We start from the raw sequence: 23,102 nt of genomic DNA, 5'->3' as shown, positions 1-23,102 counted from the left end.
TGTAATGGAATCAGCCCGAGCTTGTTTGCTGGTTTACACGAACAGCAACGTGAATTGTAGCTTTCTGATTGCCAAAGTAGCCTGGAGCAGAGAGTAAATTTATTCATGTGCTGATTAGTAATAATTAAGGACACTAGTACAGGTCTGTCCAGACTGAGCCCCGAGGGACCAGATGGTGGAAAACCCTTTTCCCAATGCTAAAAGCAAACAATAAAGTGAAAAACAGACAATGGCTGCTGTGCCTATCCAGAACTGGTAAAACTTGGAAGCAGTAAAACCATGGTAACAAACAGTTGGAAAGAGGCAAGGGTAGAAGGTTGAATGATAGGTTTTGATCTTAACCATCAGGTACCATTTTTTGTTGCATTTTTACCAGATACATGTAGATTTGGTGAAATTGCATAATGTACATGTACTAAATGTGTGAGTACATGGTCAATGATTGATGTAAATGGTGTTTTTCTGCATGGTAATATTCTCCTAGACACTCCTTGAAGATTTCATTACATCCCATTCCATCCCAAGATACTCTTTCTTGAACATAACTTTTGATATTGACAAGTTAAGATGATATTTTGTATCTGTACACATGCGACACCCTGTATGCGCAAAAGTACCCAACTAAAGGGCCAGGCTTTACTCTTGACAAGTACATGTTCACATACCTGTAGGTCTACATGTAGGTTATCAGCCTTCATCATATTGAGCCAATTTGTTCCATCACATATTGTCACCATCCTTTTGATGTCTAATATCCTTTAAAGTGATCCTTTGCTGAAGTACAGGTTTCGTCATGGCCCAGGACATGTGTCTAGTTTGGAAAACGGGCCTCTGATAAACATTTGTTGTACTTCTCTCATCAGTTATAAATAAAACATGTAATTAATTTTCAATCAGTATACTGGGTACATAGGTTGTTGTCTAGATTTCACTTAAAGGTAAAAAGAAATGATGGCAGGGGTGTAGCCACTGTGATTTTAATTTGATAAGGATTTCACTTGCTCCTGACATCACACTCAATTTCTTCTCTAAAATTCTAATCTCCTAGACACAGTCCATCAATTAGAAATACTTGTGTTTATTTTTGCACTGGGTGAGGACAGGTGGTTACCACAATAAAGGAAGTCCAGATGTTATTAATTAAGCATTTACAAACACAGGCATATACACGTACAAGTACTTATGCCACTGCCCAGTAGCAGCGGCAAAATTGCTTGACGCATGTGCGTGGGTGATTCCATGATGTAGACATTTGCAATGTTTATTGATTTAAGCAAATGCATGGATGAGATTTATAATTCAAATACAGGGATGGAGCTACAGAACAGTTTGGAAGATGCAGTGCACTTGTTTGTGTGGAGTCGTAACAGCAGCAGTACGCACTGTGACAAAAACTGTTGCTGCAAGCCTTCAACTACATGTACAGTACTTGGTGAATTTTATAAGCCTAATTGTTACTAATGTATGCGTGCTGAGCCAAAAAAATCACCAGCGGAGGTCTCTAGCACTTCACAAAACAGGAACTCACACAAGTGTTCTTGGACATCTCAATTAAGACTTGTTTTGATGTTTCAGTGATTGCATGTCTTGATGGTCCTCTTGGTCATCACAAGAGTTGTTTGGGATTTTCTGGATTCATCTTTGGAACACGGAAAGAGTGATCCAAAGTGCAAAATATCTTGTAGTCTTTGAGTTGAAAACAGAGTGTGGTTGGAATTTGAAGGGGATGATGGATCAAGTTTGTAGCTATTAAAGATGCAGCACTTCAGAGGCCTTTCATTTCTTTCCAATTAGCATTATAACTTTGTCACTCATGCGACTTTTATAAAAGTAACCTGTTGAAAATGAACAATTAGTACCATCTACAGGTGTAGAAATTCACAAGATTTAATTAGGGAAAATTTTTTGATTATGTAATAAAAGTGGGGTGTTGATCTAAATACAGTGTCTGTAATGTATCAGCTAAAAGCTTCTTTTCTGTAATGGTTGGCCCCTTTGTTTTTCATGATCACTTACATAGACTCAGACACATCTTTTGTACTCATTCCAAATTTAACAGTGCTGACTGAGTTGGATAGGCTGGAAATATTGTCTGGAACTTCTCTTCTGGCACGGTACTGGTATTTTTCATTTCTCAAAACCCAAGACACATCAAACAGCACCTTCCTGTCCATGCGTGATGCGGCATGATTAACTTTTCTCTGTATTAATTGTGTAATTCTGTTTTTGCCAGAAATCATGGTGAGGAAAGGGGGGCCAATGCCATTCATTTCTTGGAAGTGAATGCAATTTGTTCGGGGGATGCACCTGTGTACACGGATAACCAACACTTGTGAGGTCATACGTCAAACATTGAACCTACCGGTACATGTGTAGGTTGGTATTGGTAATGTAAAACTGATGGGCAGTAAGTTGGGTGTTTTATTGGCTGTGATTTTTGTCTTAACTGACCTGACTTTTGCAGCTTAGTTTGACAGCTTTTACAATTATCAAGAGGTGTTTTGACAATTTTACTGCAGTGGAAAGCCTTATCTAAGTATTCATTGTGAACTTAACAAAATCGTCGTTCGGTGTGATTGGGTTTTTGAAGAAGCTTGCTAAATTACATGTGCATGTACCTGTATCAAGAATTTATTGCAAATTTTTGCAACATAGGATGTTGAATGATATGAAATTCTACGGCTTCGTTTTCTAAAAAAGTGGAAGTTCATTTTAAAGAGAACGTTATTTGATGCTGTTTATTGCTGAAGTATACAAAGTAATTAGATTAAGCTGTCAAAAGGGGGCAGTAGTGACGTATATCTACAGTAATGGAAAATAACACAGAATGCCTGAGTCGTTCAGCAGCTTGAGTGCAATTTACGTCTCTCTTTGAGTGGTCTGTTTCATCTTGTGGAAATTTGCTGCGTGACTCTGTGACTCTGTGAATACATCCTGTTTACTGCAAGAGGTTGAGACTCATTGGACCTGTTCATCACTCAGACAGGCTGTGTGTGATTGGTTGGCACAAGCAGCAGCTCCTGAATAAACATCAGTGTCTTTTAATATAGTTGTGGTGTGATGATTCAGCTGAAGTTTCCATGTGTGTGAGATCCTTGCTTTGGCATTGGCCACCATGGGATCAGTGACTGTGCATATTCATGAAGGTCATGTATGATGTATCATGGTTCACTGACATCATTGATGTGACAGCGCTTGTGAATCACCTGGTCTGCACGTGTAATGATTGGGTTATGTAGTTTGCTTGCTGCTGCAAGTGGTACTGACAAATTTATATCGTTGCCACAGACGCAGAAATGATGTAAATGTACTTGCAGACCAGCTGCATTCACACAGTGGGATCCAAGAAGATTTAACGCTATCAGCGGCATGCTGTATGTATGTTCAGTTTCAAACCAGCCAAAGATATTGATCAACTGGCACCTTGTAGAAGTTCAGTGCTCTTTTGATGTGCCTTCTGACTGTTTCTAGCTTGGAGGACATTCATACAGTCTTTCTTTGACACGGAAGATCTCTGTGTGACTCCACAACAACTTCTGAAAAGCTTCAATCAAAACTTTGTAGCAAGACCCAGAAGTTTTGGTTTGACTGAAATTGATTTGAAAAACATTGCAGCAGATGAACTGTAAGTGATTTTCACTAATTTACAGTCTTACATTAATATCCCAAACAATATTTGTGTTTTTTTCTGATCTTTTCATCATTCCATTTTCTCCAGCTATTATTTATTTGACTGTGTTGCAAGTGTTTTTGTGGTTATTGTGACACATACTGAGGATACTATCACAAATAAGCTGCTGGATAAGTTAAGCCCTAACTCCATAGGGTGTGTGCCAAACCATATTAAAATTGGAAGAACATTTATTACTGTAGTGTCAGGATCTGTTGGATGAATCAGTTTTTGATTGATGTTTTAAATTGGAAAAAAGTTCATGGTCAACCCACATTGTGAAACCCATTGAATAATTTTGGCAAATCATAAAGACTACATTTCATTCCCATTAGTCATAGGGGTGACAGAATCATTACTGAAACTTGTTTCTAATGGGAAGGCAATTCTACTGCAGATTTTAAAGTTGTGGGAAGTATTGCCCCTCGCCCTTCATGTAGGTATGGGCATGTGTATTTGCCAGTCACAGGAAAACTTCAGACAAAACAAGTGGATCGATGAATGTCATTGTTTGAAGAATTCTTTCGAAGAATGATGACAGTGACCTTGTGTAGATTAGTGAGTCAAACATGTATGTGTTGATTAATTTTGCCAAATCAGTGAACACATTTGCCAATGCTTTTGATTTCTTGTCTGGGTTAATGTTTCCTTTTTGCCCATGGCAAGCCAAATTCTTGCCTCAGAATGGCCCTGCTGGACACAAATGGGTAATTCGTTCCTATTGTAGAGTTTCTACTTGGTCCACAAATAAGACATCCCAAAATAAAGACATACTCATGCATACTCAAATCATATCAAATATTCATGCAATTTTAGACTACCGATTCCTATTTTGAAATTCTGAGGTGTTTGTTTATGAGGATGAAGGGAAGACAGGAGGGCTGGAAACTAATAAAAAATCCCAGAGAGAGCAATGAACGTGCTGGTTGTCATAAGGTGTATGATGTGAGCAATGCTTGATTTGATATATGTTCTACAAAAGAACTTTACTCATGACTCTTGATATCTTACTTGGAATGTTACCTGCTTTCAGATAAATTAGGCAAACTGAGGCACATGCATGTAAATACAATACAGTACATTGGAATTGAAAGTTAACCTGGGAATGGGAAATTCTCTTCACTATTTCTCTCTTCCTAGGGGATTCATGTTCATTTCACAAAATGTGAAAAGCTTTCCCAAAGTGGGAAAAGATTGTTACATATTTTCCCACAAGTGGGGAAAAGTTTCATAGAAATTCCCACAAATGGGAAAAGATTTTCATAGATTTGCCTAGAGTGGGAATTTTTTTTACAGAATTTCTCCCAAATGGGAAAAGATTTTCACGTGTTGTGAAATGTGAGTGTGAATGTGAAAGTTGAAGTCCAACATTGCATGCCGCAAATGATGCGTGTCTGAGATCGTTCGGATGCACATGCTAGGTCTCCCCTCAATGCTGCCATACGTGAACACGTGCATGTGCTTTGTTCCCGAATGATCTTGCTTTTTTCCAATACTGAACTGGCTCACTCATTTCACTAAATTTTCTTTACCAATTCACAGTGTTAACTTGAAATTAAACAGGATTTCCGTCCATGATATAGCGAGTCTATAACAAGACCTCATTCTTTTGAAAAACAAATATACAAGTTCATACCTTTTTGGATCAGTTTTGGTATGTAGTTTGAGAAACATTGCTGGACAGAGCTTGCAAGTACAGTCATACATCCTGTACAGTGATATACTTTAGCGTGCAGCTAATACAGGTTATTGACCTGGATGTGAAATCAATATACTGTGCACCATCACATGTATATGTGATGAAATTTTATTCCCTGGAGCAAGTCTGGAAAATTTATGTGCAACTCTCCCTGCTGTTGATCAAATATGTGCCATGTTGAAAGTAACAAAGAGAAAAGAATTGAGATTAAATTCCCATGGCATGTTGAATAATTAAGGACCTGAATCTCCCTGTCCTTTCTTAAAATAAATGCAGAAAACACAAAAAGAAAATGAAAAGGTCCTTGGTGGACTGCTCACTCATTTTATTAGGTTGCATTCCTGACGGAATGACTGAAGTAACCTCGGTTGCTTTTTAAATTAAATATTTGAGGACCTTAAACACGTCCAAATTTTAGTCCATAAGAAACAAGCACTGGACAAGAGAAAACCCCCAAAACATACATGTACAAACAAATACCCACAAAAGCCAAAACGACTAATAAAATGAAATCGAGGAATGCCGGAGCTGATCAGACCCTGTTAGTTTTTATTGAATATGCTACAGATAATCATGGAGCAGTAAAGTACAGTACAGTATAGTATACTGTGTGCAGCATGTGATTTCTTTTACTGACAAAATGAATATACATGTAGTGGGGTAAGTGGCGTGGTTGGGAAATGAGTTACAAAGTAGTATTGAAAAATCAATTCCAACTTTCTGTTGTACGACTTGCTAAGTCTGATAAGAAAGAAGAAAACAGTACTCACAAATATCGTAACTATATCTATAACTAAAAATATCGTAAGGATTGCAAAATAGCTGAAACAAAAAAAAAAATGCTAAGAATAATATTCCTTTCCCTGAGAAAATATCCTTATAAAAGGGCTTTAAAAATTCAAAAAAAGTAACAACTAGGTTGGGAAAAAAATCCAATGACAACCAAATTAATGCGAACTCTTGATAATCCAGGGTTCAAAATTTAGTTTGCAAAATATTTAGCAGGAATGGATTTGTTTGTGTACATGTAGTTAGAGTATTTTGTGATACACAGTCAGTTTCGAAGCAGTTGTACAAAACACATCAGCTAAAATTACATGTATGTCTTTGAACTCACCCATGCTGCAAACTGAATGTATGCTCATGCGCTGATGCTTTATTAAGAGTTCTGAAGATAGATGTAAGTTGGTGACCCTGGTTTGTACTATTGCAGTGTTAACAGCACTGATTTGCACAGTCTTTGTCTTTGCCTGGTAGTATCTGCAAGGTGCTTTGACAATCAAAGTCTGGATGTTCAAATTGAGAACCTAAACCTCTTTTAATGTAATCTGTGTTCCCTGCCATAACAGATAAAATCTAAATTGAGGAAATCAAACACATGTTGTTCTAGTCCAATCGGTAAGTGGATATCTTGAAGGCTTTATTTCGACACCTCTTGGCCCACAGTTCCTGCAAAATATTGACTCATTTGAATCAGGGATGTATACCATATCCTTTGACTGAAATGAGGAGTGCTTTAGACTGTTGTCTTCTTTACTTGGATTTTTTAAGGTGTTTTTGCTCTGAAACAAGTTTTACCAGGGGACTAAAGTTGGCACCTATTCTGAAAGATATTGTAAGAAAGTACAAACCATAAAGCAAATAAATTTCTCAAGTGAATGAAGTTTAGAGGATGGAAATATTGTGCATGCTTCTTTTCACTAAATTATGGAAGTGTTAGTATTATTCGTGTGCTTAATACACGTACATTCAAGCAGGATCAGAGACCACCACAGACCTCTCTTTTTAGTGGCAAAGATTTAACTATTTTCCTTTGCATCAGTAGCAGGTGGATATGGCTTGTGTATTGAAAAAGGATGAACGCGGGAGGGAGATGGATGACTTTAGTGTAATAACATTGACGCATTGTATATCATATGTAGTGTTCATATGTATTGATGTTGCTGTCTAAACTAGCACTATTCTGAGAAATGTATATGTACAGTTAATGTCAGTTGTATCAGGCATTACCAGAGTGTTAGTTTTGCTTGGGGGGGGGAACCTTTATAATTACTAAAATGTTTCTTTTAGACCAGTTAAATGTATGAAGATCAGTAAAATCCTTTTGATGGATTGGATGTCACAGCGCACAATGAACTGCACAGAAGTACAGTCTGAAGATCATATACATGTAGTTTATGATGTGACACAGTGTGAGTTTAACTTCATTAGATAGCTTTCCGGTAAGCAGCACAAAGCCAAAATGCAAAGATAGGTGTAATATGAGGCACAAAAGGTCTCGCAAAAAAGGAAAACAACTATAAACTTTAAAGAAGCCAACATGCTGATATTACAAATGTGGTATGTAATTGTGTAAAATCTTTGACTACAGCAATTAAAAAAAGCTCCTTGAACTTGAAGGGAAAGGTGTGTATTGTGCATGGATGCGGATCAAACACGTGAAACACGTGGCAGAAAACGTGCTGGAAGTGTCTGTGCATTTAAACAGATTTCATGGTTAGTCGTTTGCCCTTAAAGTATTGCATAAAAAGCTGTGATATCTAAGTAATTAGTCAGTGAACCTGTAATGAAATGCCACACAGAAGTTACGTGTAGCAGTCGGGTCCACGTGAAGTGTGGTTTCTATTTGCAGCTAATAGGTCTTGGTGAACCCATAAATAGTCAACAAAAACAAATTTAGAATTAGACATTTACTCTATAAAAGAAACATTTGGCCCGAAATGAACTACATATACAGGTGACCAAGTAAAGATGGTTTAGTGCTCTTTTTAACGATAGAAAATAATTATGTGACTTTGAAATTGTCCCTATACATATATAATCATACAAAGGCACATTAAAATCTGTGCTTAGCGTAAGGCAGGTGAAGCAGACTTTTGAGATTACTGGTAGTTGGCATACACAATGGTCTTTTTCTGTTTTCTGCCATTTTGAGCACAAAAACTTGACACAAACACGAGAAAAGGACTCAGCATCTCAAAAGTCGCCACTTAAGATTTAAATATTCCAAAAACATCCTCAGTCTAACTTCAGTTTTCTCTCGTTGCATTATCACTTTTACAAAGAAAAACTGAATTGCCATTGCAATTTTAAAAAGTATTTCCTTTTTGAAATCAATTCCAAACAGTAAAGTATACAGTTGTAAACAAGGAGTGGCTAAGAAATGAGAATACCTGTGCACGTAATTAAACCATCATTGAGTAGAAAGAGTTGAAAGAATAAAATTTAGAAACTTCTCTTCAAAGTCAAAGTGAAATCTAAGTGTATTGTGAAATGCTGAAATTTTGTACCCAAATCCTGAGATGAAACTTCTTTGAAAAATTAACTTCTGGCAGGCCTACTGTAGTCATGCACCATATATTTTTTTCTCTGTCAATGTCACAAGAGGGCTCCCTTTATGAAGCCCATCAGTATCAAGTGATTAATCTGTGCAGTGCTTAAGAAATAGAGGGCGTCCTACAGCAGCTTCAGTGTTTTCTTGGGCTAGTCTGCCCGTTAAATTGTTGCAACTTGCATTAAATTTTTTAAAAGTACTTTCTGGTATTTTTTTCTGCTACAACTGTTTCTTTCTAGACTTTCAATTTAAACTGAGAAAATTGCTAGGGTGGAGATGTGTGATACCGTTTATGGCTGAAAGAAATTTTTCTTGAGGACACTTTTTTATCTGTAGTTCTTCATAGATGATGAATATGCCCGAGTACCGAGCAGCACAAACTCTTTCCTATAAACATTTCTTTTGTCTGCATGGGCCTGCTCAGCATAGATTAATGTGAAGAGTGATATAATTCAGCATTTCTTTCTTCCTGCTTTATTTGCTGATTTCAATCATCATTTCAACATCTGTGAGACGCCATCATCATCTTGCCCTTAACTTTCCCCTAGACCTCTAAATTGGATCCTGACATTTGTTCTGTTTGAACTTAAGGGTTGTAATCACCAACATTTAAACCACACTGTGGCATTACCAACCTAATTTCCGCCACGGCGACCCAAACTAGCATTGCAGTGGAGCCCCAAAGGTCTCACCTCTTCCCTCTGTCATCAAGCCATAGTGACAAGTGCAAACATGCATCATTAGCACTGAGTTGGCTGGAGGGCCAAGCATGAAAAATCAACAGTTTCTCATCAGACCTGAGGTTTCACATTGTCGCTACCACAAAATAATGGGGAATGTTCACATGTCTTACACGTTCATGTGTGGACGTGGAATTTTACGGAGTGGTGATGCGAGCTAACTGTGGGCACTTGTCTCTCATTGATGGCACTTGTTCACGTGGTCACGTGAGAAAGTCAACTCTGCCATGCTATTCATAAATACAGCACATTGCACTTGACCAACTTAAGATCAAAAGCGTTTAACAGTCAGGTACCGGTATTATAAAGAATTAGATTATCATAAACATTACATTGAAATCGTTGGTTTTTTCCAATTTATAATGTAGTTAATGATCCTTTATAACCTGTTTTGCTATCAAGGGCTTACATCTAATTTAAGCAGATTATTTGTGCATTCAAAACAGGTACTCCTTATACTTGTGCTTCAAGCCACAGTACAACATTTGAACAATACTTGAATTATCGGAAGAGTTATCGTAAACAAACATGCGTTATTGCTCAACCTTGTTGAATTATACACCCTAACACTCAGTGTATTTATGTCCATCAAAATATTATGCTTGTGAGGGTTGAAAAAGATTAATAACATTGACGTCATGTATGCATGAGGGAGTCTTCCAGGTGTTTTGCACCCCACTGTGCTGTGAAATGGGGGGAGCCTTCCGGGTGTTTTGCACCCCACTGTGCTGTGAAATGGAGGAGTTTTCTGGGTGTATTGCACCCCACTGTGCTGTGAAAGGGGGGGTCTCTGCCGTGGAGAGTTGTACTATTGAAGTTAACTTATTATTTTCATGCCTTCACAAAACAATACAAAACAATGTTCAGTGCATATTGATACAGCACAGAGTAGATGTTAAATATGAGTTTATATATACATAATGATTGTTCCAAAGTGCATAAATTATATCTTGGGAAACCCTGACATATAATTAAAAGAAAAGGTATGGTAGACAAGACATTTTTAATCATCCGATAGTTTATTAGGTGCAAATCAACCGTGCACATTGTTTAGGCTTACACACATACCTGTTCCATTGATGTGTGGGGACAAGCATGTGATATTTCACCTGTTTTGTGGGGACTGAAAACGTTATGGGGAGAGGGAAATGTTCCCACAGCTTGGTCCACACATACGAAAACCTTGTATAAAGAAGGAAGTCAAACGCCGTCTTTTACCTCGTTAACATGAGATGGCATACGTGATATTTTTAGCCTTTGGACTCTTACTTTTCCTGCCTCCATGCTTTGACCAGGGGAAGACTGATAACTTGACAAAATGTCTCTCAGGCATAATACACATTAAGCATTTTGAAATGCTCAAAAGGCCCAACATGGAACACAAACAATCAAGCATTAAACTAAGCATTATTGTCACAATTGAAACAAAGGACACTGAAAACCACTTTGTTGAGTTCAGGTACGTGTAATAGCTGTCAATTGGAAAAGAGATATTGTCTCCAGATCAGGTGGTGAACTGCAAAACTGTAAAAAAAAAAAAATAGAAATATTCATCTTTTTCTCATAGAGACCCAGACAAATATGAAAAGCATTGGCAAGTAAAGATCCCCCTTCCCAAATCAAACAGTGATCAGAAATGGCAAGTAACACTTGACCAAATCATCTCATCTTACGGATTACTTAAACCTTGAAAATGTGAATGATGTTATCATGTGGTTTGCCTCTACTTCTGCTTGGAGATTCTGCCTTCCCCCGAACATAAATAAATAATTGGATCATCAGTGGTCCTTTTATTGTATTAATAGTTTATATAAAGCAATGAGATTTTTCCAAGATGTCATTTGTTGCATCTGATTGTCACAGCGTGTTCAAAAAATCATCTGAATTCACCTGCCCATGCTCACCGGTTCCCTGACAATAAGGTCTCAAACATGTACACCCCCAAAGAAGTCAACGTGATGAAGGCATCAGTACATGAACGCTGGCTGACTGCCTTTAAGAAGGTCATTAGGAGGAATGCCCGATTCCTCCATGACATCTCTAAAGGTAAGGGTGTAAGAAGTCATGTGCGAAGTAGCTGTGTACTTTTATGTATACCTGTAGCTGTTGTCATTGTGCTTTGATGTATGTTAAACGATAGGTTTGGACGTGTAAAGCTGGCTTTGTCCAGTACGAGTTTACCATAAGAGTTGAATCTTGTTTGTTTTTTGAAGTGTCAAATGGCAGAAAATGAATCTATCAGCTCAAATAGTTAAGGTAGAAAAATGGAAATTAATGTTACACTGCAATTGGCCTTTCAAACCCACATTCCTCCATAGCTCTGTAGCCTACCCTTTGGTTTTTATACTTTTTATTATTAGCATACAGCTTAGCAAAGACCATGTTGAGTAAAGGTCTCAAACTTTCGCCTTGTTTGGTAATTGTGTGATGGCACAGTCCAGAAATCTGGAAACACTAATTGGGCAGCTTCTTGTCCATGATCTTTCATTGTGCAGGGCAGTTGCATGCTGCAGCATATTCTTTGTTGAACTTAGTCAGGGCATCAAGCCCACTTTAAAGTAATGGTGGACGGGATCTGCAGATGCCACCTTGAAATCCTGCAAAAGTTTCCAAAACCACCTGATGGATTTTGAAGGAGCAAGGAGGGTAGGGCTAATCAAGAACCAAACAAACTGTGATACATGTATTTCAAGGATCAGTGATATGCATGGAATGGGCATTCCTTTTCTTTCCTTGTAGTTAGAAATTTCTGACCATGACATTATTAGTACCACATATGCAAAACTCATCTCTGACATCTGGAGAACCCTTTTTTATAAAAGTGTGATTCATTGCACGTGACGTTTGAAACTTCCAGCACAGACTGGCACATTTCCTGGCTTTGTGTTGACCATTGTCATGGTATTGGCTTTTCATTAGTGGCAGTTTAACTTTAAAACCCAATGGGCATGGGCTCAATTTGGAACTGGGGTACCTCGGTCTTGGGCATTTCTGTTGTAAAAATTTGCAGGCATTGCAAGCCTCCACATTGTGTGGAAGTTTCAATTGAAGCAGAGCTGATATATCTGCATCATTTGCAACCAATCTGTAAAGAGTAGACAGCATTATTCATTTCACAGCCTTGACTACTCTCTGAAGTGCCAGTATCACAGAATGGCTTTGTCAGTGGTCCTCCAAGCATTCAGTTGTTTTCATACCAAGAATTTCCACTGGATCCAGCCCTTTTTGGGGGGAGTTTTCAGTGTGGTTAAAAGAACAATTAGAGGTGCACAAAATGTGCATGCCTGGGATGAATGTGCATGCATAGTACAATGTTTCTGAGATGCTCAGCTAGACAGGAGGACGTACCGGTATAGACAAATGTTTTCCATTTTCATATCATGAAACTAATGTGTTTTTGAATAGATTCTTCTATATGCAGTGTGCAGGGGTTGTTTGTCAGGGTATGGATTGTTATGAGGCAGCAGAGTGCATGGGTAATGAATCTTAATTAGATGATTGGGATAGTATTATGGTCCAGTAATTAATTACACCCACTATTATGCAACGAACCATGGAACCATGAGAGTGTGCATGCAATGCCTTTCTATGCAATAAATCTCCATTCGAAACCAAGATTGCAATGAGCAACGTTGTGCTTTATTTAGCTGTTAAAACCGGTTGTAATAATGGCGTAGTCACAGGATGCCTGGTCGATAGAGAGAGAGAGAGCTTCCCTCACATCAAGTGACCTCTCTGGGTTATATATCGACTTTCTTCGACCGTTTTTTGACTGTCTAACAACTTGGTTCAGAGGGCCGGCGGAAGACTGCCCATCATTCGAATTGAGTGTTGGTTACTGGTGGGCATCGACGTGATCCAGAGTTGGTGGGACCGAGGGACCAACGGGCAAGTACTAGTGAGAGTACGAAGAATTTGGGTACCCAAGGTTATCATATGGCCAACGATATTATTCCAATGACAATAATTTCACAAGGAACGTGAAATTTGAGGGTGAAACTTCCTTTCAAATCTTGGCACGGTCATCGATTTTCAGCAATTGTCTGGTGCGAGAACTACGAAGCAATGTGATCTCATACCGTATATATTGTAGTGCCTTGTTTAAGTCCGTCTCCGGACCAAGCCCTATCGCAGTCTAGCTGCCTACCACCTAGGGAAGTACAGGACAATCGGACTCAGCCGTACCGTGGTGGGACTTAGATTACCGTGATGGACGGCACTCATGGCGATGCACGCATATCGGGAATCGAGCTGGTCACATGTGGATGGAAGAGTGCCCCAGTGCAGGATGCCCTTTCACTCTTAGAAGTTGACGGTGGTGGCGGTTACCAGCAGATCAAAAGTGGACACCATGTTCTTGATTGATCTGGAGTTGCTACTGATATTATTCATTGCTTGAACTTGGAAATATTGTTGAGTACTGTGTGACTGAGAACCAGGCGAGCATAGGACCCTATACATCAACTGTCTGACAACTGTCTGTTGTGCTGTATGGTCGCTGAACTTACTGATAATATCCAATATTTTCGAATCATGACTAGTGAAACAACAAATCAATTTTGGTCTAGTACCCTGAATCCCCACGTGTGCACTTCATGCAATATGGCCATTTAGTGTGTATTATTTATTAAGAATTGATAAGTATTTTGTGTGTTATGATCAAATTGTAAGGTCTCATCATGTAATTTATAGCTTTTGATTTGTGCACATACAGTAAGGCTGAAGTTTTATTGTTTTTTGGTACGATTACCTGTGGTGAAACTGAAATTGAGTTTGTTACATTGAGATTATTGTTTCAGTGGTTGAGTATGAACTCTAGTGAGGTTTTTGTGTACGTGTATTTTTTTTTGTTAAATTAATTGTCATCATGGCTGAATCGGTAAAACTGTTTCACAAGATGAATATTTCAGCCATTTAAGGAAATTGAACACATTGAACTGTATCTAGAACAGTTCGAAAGGTGGGCACAAACTCAATTGGTAAAGATGATTGGCCAGTGTATATTCATACACTCCCCACGGATAAAGCCGAGGAAGCTCTTGTGAAATTGACCTTGGAGGATTCTAAAAGTTATAATAAAATCAAGAAAGCAGTGTTGGACCAGTACAATCTGACACTGGAAGAGTACAGGAGGAAATTCCAGGCTTCTCGTAAAAGGGATACTGAAACAAATACTGAGTGGGTCATCCGCATGAAACGTGAGAGCAAACGCTGGTTTGAATCTCGTAAGGTTGATAGTTTAGAAAAACTCACCAAATTAATTACTGAAGAACAGTTTCTGTGAAATGTCACTCCACAACTTGGTGTTTGGATTAAGGAGAGAAACATGTGGAGATAGTACACCTTGCGAATGGCATGGCTGAAGAGGTTCCTAAGGCGCGAGTTACTCTACGCATCGATGGCAATGAGGTTGAGTCTGATGTTGTGGTCATGCATTGCCCATGTGATGTCCTGATAGGTAACAAGGTAGGGTATTCGTGTGCTGCAAATAGCCAACCATTCATCACCCTTTCTCGTTCAGACTGATGCATCCGAGAAGGCTATCGGAGCTGTACCACTGTGTACTGAGTCAGGTCCACAACGGAAAGGAACACCCGACTGCATTCCGGTTAAAGAAACTGACTGAAACACAACACAGATGGTCCAAAGTTTAGCGTGAATTGTGTGCGATCATATTTGCAATTGAGCAGTTTGAGTACTATTTGTATGGTACACATTTCACTGTTCAATCAGACCACAAACAACTTATATGGCTGCAAACTACGAAGAATCAAACTAGTAGATTAATGAGATGGTCCATGTTGCTCCAGCAATACCAGTTTGCAGTTCAGCATCGTAGTGGAAAAAAGTGCAAATTGTGACTTTGTGAATAGGCCATTCAATTAATCAAGTTGTCAAATACATGTAATACACTGAATTCGCAAGTGGATGTACATGTATGTCCTGGAGTCTTAGGTTTCTTGAAACTATATATATACACGTAATTTAATGCATTGTATTGAGAATTGATGGATTTATACTTCATGTAAATGTGGATTTACCTTGGATAGGTTCGTTCTCAAGCTGTCTATAACTTAAGATACGATATAACTTAAGATATGTAAATTGCGAATTGAGTAATGTGATGCTTTCTTTTAGGATTTAACTTATTCGAATGTGACCAGTTTCATTTATTAATTACCTGTATGCTCAATTTATTCAGCAATAATAACTTGGGAGAGAGGGGAGTAATGTTACGGTCCAGTAATTAATTATACCCACTATTATGCAACGAACCATTGAACCATGAGTGTGCACGCAATGCCTTACTACACAATAAATCTCAATTCGAAACCAAGATTGCAATGATAAACGTCGCGCTTTATTTAGCTGTTAAAACCGGTCGTAATAGATAGATTACCACTCCGTCACAGTGTCCAGGCTCTTAGTGAGCAGGATCAAGAAGACGCCCAGACAACAGGGAACCATGCTAAGTACGTAGAAATATGTAATGCTATAATAAATCCCTATCTCACACTCATCTCCTATGATGTTAAGAACTGATTTGTCCATGAAAGGTGCCCTTTCCATTTTGCTGATACCACAGATGAATTAATATGTGTAGGAAGGGTGCGCCGGCTTCCACACTTATTGTAATATGATCATTTGGGCTCTCTTTGTGCTGAGTGGTTGTGAATGATCATAGTGGACTATTTGAAAATGGCATTATTTAGCCTAGATCACTGCATAGTGCTTAAATGAAAGTGTGGGTGCAGAGTTCTGTACATTCTTCATCTTGAAATGTTGCTTTATTAGCGACACCAGACTTCTGGCACTGAAGATTCTGTGAATTTGGTCTGTGTGGGCAATTTCAAAATTAGATGTATGACGTTTATGACCTGATAGTCGCCAGGTCTGTGATTTCGCTACCTATATATACATGTATTATTGCCAAGTATGATTGGTTTTCACAGTAAGTGGTGAAATAAGGGACCTTGTGACTATATACCGTCATGGAGATTAAGCTTCCTGTAATGTCAAAAAGCCCTTTGATGTCACACTACATATTTTACAACAGAGTGCTATGGGGTACAGAAAGATACCAGAATGGCCTAAATAGCTGGTGTGAAGATGCTTTTGTGGATGATGCTTTAAGTGGGATATGTTCATTTCCAGCATGGAATAATACAGCCAAGGCAGGCATGCAGCCAGATGGCTCCAAAGTGTTGCCTGATATAGGTTCATTTCCTGACCAACTTGACTGGATGGGAGTGTTGTTTTGTTACTACAGAACCATCAGGCAGGTGTCTGCTGGCCAGCGTTACTGTGCTTCTACTGCAGTGGTCAAATCATTCAATACATGGGAAGGAAATGAAGAGGAAGACTTTCCATTCACTCTCACCTGATTATTTTTCTTAATTTGCAAAGCAATTCATGACACAGTGTGAATACATATTAACAAGTGTTTTGAACATCATGAAAGTATGTTTACATACAGGTAGATATGAAAAGGTTTGAAGATAGCCTACATGTAGCTGGGCTGAATACATTCTCAGCAGCCAATTTGATGAAACTGAGCAATGGCTTAATTTCACTTAGTAAACAATTACAGCGCATTAAAGTTGTGCAACAAATTAAGTATGTGTGATTTCACAAAACTTATGCACTGTGCGCACATGCAAGTCCTTGACTTGCATAACAAATTAGTGTGTAATTCATGCAGTCATTTTAGGTTGCCTAAGTTGCTCTGAGCAAATCAAAACTAAACTAATCAAGTTTGGTTAAGACGCATTATTGCCCAACTTAAAGTTTACATGAGAAGGATAAAACTTAAGTTTTGGAGGTAGCGGAAAACTTGTTTGGCTGTGAAAGAACTTTGGGATTTTTACCTATTTCTTGGGAAAAAAAGATGAGAACATTTTCCAATTGGTAGACAATTTCATGGCTGTTTGATGTTTGCTGTATTTTGAAAAGGATCAGCTGTTGCAACAGCTGTTATCGACATCATCCCCAAAATTTAATGTGATTAACATGTTGCACAGCTATGCAACTTCTCGTGAAATTCACCATAAGTATGTACATATTGCAAGGCTTATGTACACATGGTGCGAAGTTATGCACAGGTTTGTGAAATTGGCTTCAGTATCTCTGTCATTTGACATGCAGAGTGACAGAATGGCCCCGCACATTGCTGCCCTTATGAATTCTGATGAGGGTGACCGTGAGCTCAGCCTCATCAAGATGTCTATGAGTAGGCACTCTATTTCTCAGACAACATGTGTACCTGAAGACACATCAAGAACCTAGGATAAGTGGGCCATATGTTGCCTTCATTGATTCTTGCAAGGGAAAAATACACCAGTTGATATTCGCCAGGCAGATATTAGGTTTTCTGAATGTAATGAAGTAAAATCCAGCTCACAAACAGAATTAGAGAGTCAGTAAGTATTCTTGTCATAACCTAAATAAAATTTTTAAATTAGTCGTCCTCCATCCTTACTAAGGCCAGCCCTAGGTCAGCAGTGTGCCAGTTGGAAAGCAGATTATAGTTCCAACGGTTTCAGATGTTGCCGCATCGCTGACTGGAATCTCTTGAGCAGTGTTCGGTGAGAGGATTACACTCTGCAGACTTGTCCTCCCTCCTTCCCTCAGGCCCATGTGGCTAGCAAAAGGAGACACGGGGGCTGGGTCTCTGGGATTGTTATTAACTGATCATTTAGCATGTGAATCAATACAAATGGCCAAGTAACCTCATCATCAACTCACCCTCAGGGGCTTCAGCAGATGAACAGCAGTGCAATAAAACACTCAGCATTTCAGCACTGCATCCAAAGTGTCTCTTTAGACACCAAGAGTTTGGGTAGACCTGTGTAAACTTCAACAGGACAGAGTTTTACTTTGCTTTTTAATGGGGCATATAACTGTCTTCAGTCTGCATGTGTGATTGATGGAAAGAAACCAACTCTGTCACTGTCGATAGCAAATGATCCCTGGCTTGTCAAAAGAGCTTCTTTTGCCACTTTTATCATCTGCAGTTTGTTGTGCATGGAGGTGCATACTAAGTCAGCAGCTCTCAAAGGAGTGCCTTTAAGCACATGTATATTTGATTCATGTTGCTCAAAATGTCAAGTTTGTTTCTTATGTGGAGTTGTTTGCCGATTGGTGTTCTCATGGCAGAATGGCCATTTGGTTTTCTTTAAAGAGTCTGTCTTTGGATAAGACTTGGTGCAGTGGGTAAAGTAACGAACAAGTCCTCACTGAAAATTGAATCAGGCAGTTTAAACATTGCACCTAAACTCAATCTACTAGTTTGAAATGGAGATAAGACACGAAGTAGATGCTTAAGAATTGACCACCTGGTTCTCAACAGCCATTTCTCTCAGTCATGAAAGATTTCTCCAAAATGGCTTTTGCAGCTACATGTAAAGGTATTGGATTTAGCATATTTAGGGGTAATTGTTATGTGCACAGTTTTCTTTTACCAGCAACAAATTCTTGATGAGTTCATCTCCACGTGCATTTTTCATCTCATATTGCAAAGACATACTCACTTTAAAATGTATGAGAACAGCTGTCATAAGTCTTAAAACGATTTGCCAAATTGCCATTGTTGACTTGCCAGTCTCTTGCGCAGTACAACCTCTCAAGACTTCACCCTTTTAGTTTTCCTCATTTTTGATGAAAAGCATACAAAGATCGGCTCAGTCACTGAAATATTAATCATACTTAAAGGACACTGCACAGCGCATTGCACCGACGAACAAGATTCTAATTGATGTATATTGCACTTAGAAGGGTAGGTAGTTTTTAAAATAATTTTAGGAAACATTGCGGTTTAATCAGCACTCAAAAAAGAAAAACGAAACTGCTTGTTATTGCATCGTTTAGTTTACAAGTTGGGAGCTGAGATGGTTTCAGGAATGTTTAATTGTTGTGAGCCCAGTGTGCAGGGGTAATGACAGTGATGTGCCTTGAGCAGCCAGCAGGGTGGATACGTGAGCAATACAAATAAGTAATAATTATTATTAAGATAAAAAAGTTCAGTTGTTTTTAAGATTTGTTGTAAGTGGTGTACATGTATGCGTATGCTGTTAATCATGCTGCTGGGGAGCCCAGTTTCAGGAACATAGGCTTTATACATGAAACCGGGGAGTCTGAAACCAGACAAAAGAGCTGGGCCTTATAACAAAAGACCGTACCCGGAACAATGGACCGAGCTGATGGGAATTGCCAACATTTTTTTCAGTTGTCAATAGCGTAGGAAATCTGTCCTTATTTTGAAAGATCATACCACTGTTTGTGGCACCCAGCGTGAGCAGATTACTACCGGGGACAAAAGTGCTCCAGCGCTTCAACGGTGAGCAATACAATATTGCTGCAATCTGGCCCTTATTGAAAAGACGCCAGTAGGGCACTGTACTAGTTTTGGAAACAAAAGAAAGTTATATAACACTGCACAATCTGGGCTCTTTTTACAAGGCAGCATGCCTGGCTGAAATACGCGGGCATCAATAGATGTTGTCTGTCAGATTAGAGTAGTCACCAGACAGTTATTTGTGTGGGTGTAAATGTCCAGTAGATGAAGCTATGATTTTTTGAAGAATTTTGAAAACGAAAAACCTTTAAAATCTCCCGGTTTTACGTCATGCAACCTCAAATTCCACCCGGCAGCAAGTGGTCAGTACAAAAAAGTATTTGTGAACATGGACGAAGCATTCCAGAATTCAGTAATAAATTACATACACTGATCAAGTTATTAAAGTGTCTCTTCAGCCAAACCCTCACATATTTTCAGCCATTTCAAAATAGCTGTCAGTGCCTCCTTAAGAGACATTGCGTAAGCCATGACCCAAGTTATAACACCTATCGGTATTCTGGTGAGCAAACCAGCCAACTCCCCAGTGTAGGGAAGTCAGTATTGATTCCATCCTATCTCTGATGGACTCTCAAGATCCCCCACCAGGGCCTGGGATAAGGAGCCAGGCTCTGCCGGGCAGGGCAGGTGACCTTTTCCAGCCCGCTTTCTCACTGTCTCTCCCCATTAGCAGGCTCTCTCTTGCTTTTAAATTGAAATGGGATAAGTCTTCCACTAGAGTTGGCCGGAGTGTTCCACAAACAAGTGGTGATTGCGGAAATGGCATCTGACTTCTTATCTTTTGTTTTTTGACCGTTGTATTGTGGAGCATCCCTTGCAGAATCCTCTGAGCTGTGGTTAGTTTAATACACCATTATAGCAATTATGTGTATTTCCCTTCTGTGAATTCTTTTTTAATTGCACTAGTTGGTATATTGATCCAGACTTCAAGATTCTTACAGCTAACATTGAAGGACTGAAATGATGCAAGGCCTTTAAGTTGAGGCTAAATACTATATTTAAAAACTCATCACATTGTTTGAATTAGTACAAACATTTACCCTTGTGTGAATGATTTGTTAATTCTTTATCCTGCGTGCACTGTTTTACTCATCAAATGTATTCTCACATGAGTAGAAGTTCTGCAGCTGCTTTCTTCTGGGAATGTGTCGCAGGCTTGAGTACAGGGCAATGTGGAGAAAATTTGCTGATCGGCAGGTGGCAGGAGGTGGTGCATGGGAAAGGAACGTCCTTTGGCATTTTCTGCCCACAATATACATGTACAAGTACATGTACATGTAGCTAGAAAAAAGTCAAAAATTGAAATTCCAGCAACATTAATTTGTCACGATTAGCCATGTTTTAGACTCCCTCAAAGAAAAAGTGTCAGGTTGCAGTGCTGCTGCACTAGTTAAATGAATTCTCTGCTGTGGATGCTGCTGCTGTAATGCCTGTAGTTTCGGGCCAGGTACAACGTGCCTGTAAGGACGAGTTCAATGCATGTTATTACCCACAAAGCTGTAAAAGAATTTCTTTGTTCATGTAGGCCTACTTCTATTATTAGTACCAGAGATGTGTGTGATATTAGAAACGTGCCATTAACACTACACATCATAATCAAAACATGCCTTCATTCACAGTTTCATAATGGAGCTTATTTCCCTTTAATCTGAAGTCATTCGCTGAGTGCTCGATCCACCTTGTTCAATATCAAGTAATTTCCCCTTCAATTTTTAATTGCACTTGTCGCTGTTTATTCTCTGCAGGTTCTCTGGAACGCCTCGGGCGCTTTCAGCAAACTGCGTCCTGTGACATGTTTGGCTGTGAAAATTAAAGGCAGTCACCAGTCTGTTTTTGTTTGGAGTCAGTTTAAATGGCATTAGGTTAATTCCAGGATTAGTCCGTTACGCCTGTCCCAGCCAAAGTACAGACATTTGTACATGTAATAATTGTATTTAGTCTTGTCCTGGTCTAATGGCTTCCATGGAGAAAATATGAGCTGCTCAATCATAATGAGGGATAATTACTTGTAGGTGAAAATCTTGCTTCAGATTCTACAGCATGAGTGCCTTGAATAGCGATGACTATAATGTGTCTCTGCAAAGGCTTAATTTAATAAATAATACGGTGGATGAGTTTCCACAATGGGCATAAAGAAGCATTAAACACAAATACAAGGTGAATAGAAAGTTTTAATTTTGGTCATCCTTCTTTTGGCTTAAGTGAATAATGGAAATAATATATGTAAATTTTACCAAAATCCTAAAATGGGTTTGTTCCTCAGTTTCAATTTCCTTCCCTCCATAATTCCCTCAACTCATAACATATTGTTTGCTGAGTATGCTAAAAACATGGTTAAAATTATTCCAATCAGTTTGTTCATAAGTTTATTTATGGATGACAGCAGTAGATTTCCCAGAGTTGTATCAAGGATTAATGCCTGAAAAGGAACAACCATTTCCTGGAATAAACCGTCTCTTAGTGGCTTGCGTAAATTGCATTGAAAAAGCTCAGTTGCAGGGCATCAGATTTAACTCAAAAGTATCTGCAAAATTGAAGAGTAACAACGGAGTAATTCCATTGGGGAATGGGCAATTCACAGTCATGCCTTTGGTACATTGAATGAGGCCTTATGAAGAATAGGTTTCAGCAAAACGTTCCAAGAAACTATTTTAGTTGTGACCGTAAATAACTGTCCCTTGATAGAAAATGTTAGCCTTTCCCATGGTATCCATGTGGTTTTTCTGAAGGAATGATTTTGGATTTATTCTGGATGATGACAATACTCCATGTACAGGTAGGAATTCACAATTTTTGTACATCCAATCTTTAAGGCTGGATGAAGTATTCCAGATTAGGTAATGCAATGTATTGAGCAGTTAGGGAACCACTTTTACTCTCCTCAAAGTTTTCAAACAAGGAATCCCTTTCCTTTGCCTTGTAAAAGAAAATCTGGAATTCTGGAACATATTCTCCTCCTCAATACACTTCACAATTTTTCTGTTTACTGCACTTGAGTTGATGGGAAACAGAAAGTAGGACACTTTTCTGGCAGCACATAATGAAACTTCCAACCTGTCCGCGAAGTGAATACAGTACATCCATTATCTGCATGTAATTAAGCGGCAGAACCTGGAGGGAAAAAAAACCCACACTGATCAAAATCATGTTAGGGAAAATAAAAGAAAAAAGAAAAAAGAAGATGGTGATGAAGAGTTTAACCATGGTGGCTCAGTGAGGTGCAATTAATAGTCATTAACTTCAACTGCATTACAGCTGATCTGATTATGATATTCATCTTAAAGGGGGTGGGGCTGGACGGGGCA

At 38.8% G+C, this 23,102-nt stretch overlaps 1 protein-coding gene across 4 annotated transcripts in view; it reads left to right on the top strand.

Annotated features, from left to right (window-relative positions):
* ankfn1 (ankyrin repeat and fibronectin type III domain containing 1) overlaps positions 1-23,102 on the top strand; it is a 118,640-nt gene that overhangs the window by 55,354 nt on the left and 40,184 nt on the right. For 2 of the 4 annotated variants that reach the window (XM_022233607.2, XM_022233605.2), the window contains one exon: positions 11,307-11,489. The exons of 1 other annotated variant lie outside the window; for it this stretch is intronic. In XM_022233607.2, the coding sequence (XP_022089299.2) occupies positions 11,307-11,489 (183 nt within the window). Of the gene's footprint in view, positions 1-3,223; positions 3,626-11,306; positions 11,490-23,102 lie in introns of those variants that run through there. One more of the 4 variants, XM_022233610.2, reaches the window with a different exon arrangement.

Source organism: Acanthaster planci, linkage group LG07 (assembly GCF_054643075.1).
Source record: "Acanthaster planci isolate LZ-2023a linkage group LG07, COTS_SCS, whole genome shotgun sequence".
Classification (NCBI taxonomy): domain Eukaryota; kingdom Metazoa; phylum Echinodermata; class Asteroidea; order Valvatida; family Acanthasteridae; genus Acanthaster; species Acanthaster planci.
This window is presented reverse-complemented; position numbering and strand designations above follow the sequence as displayed.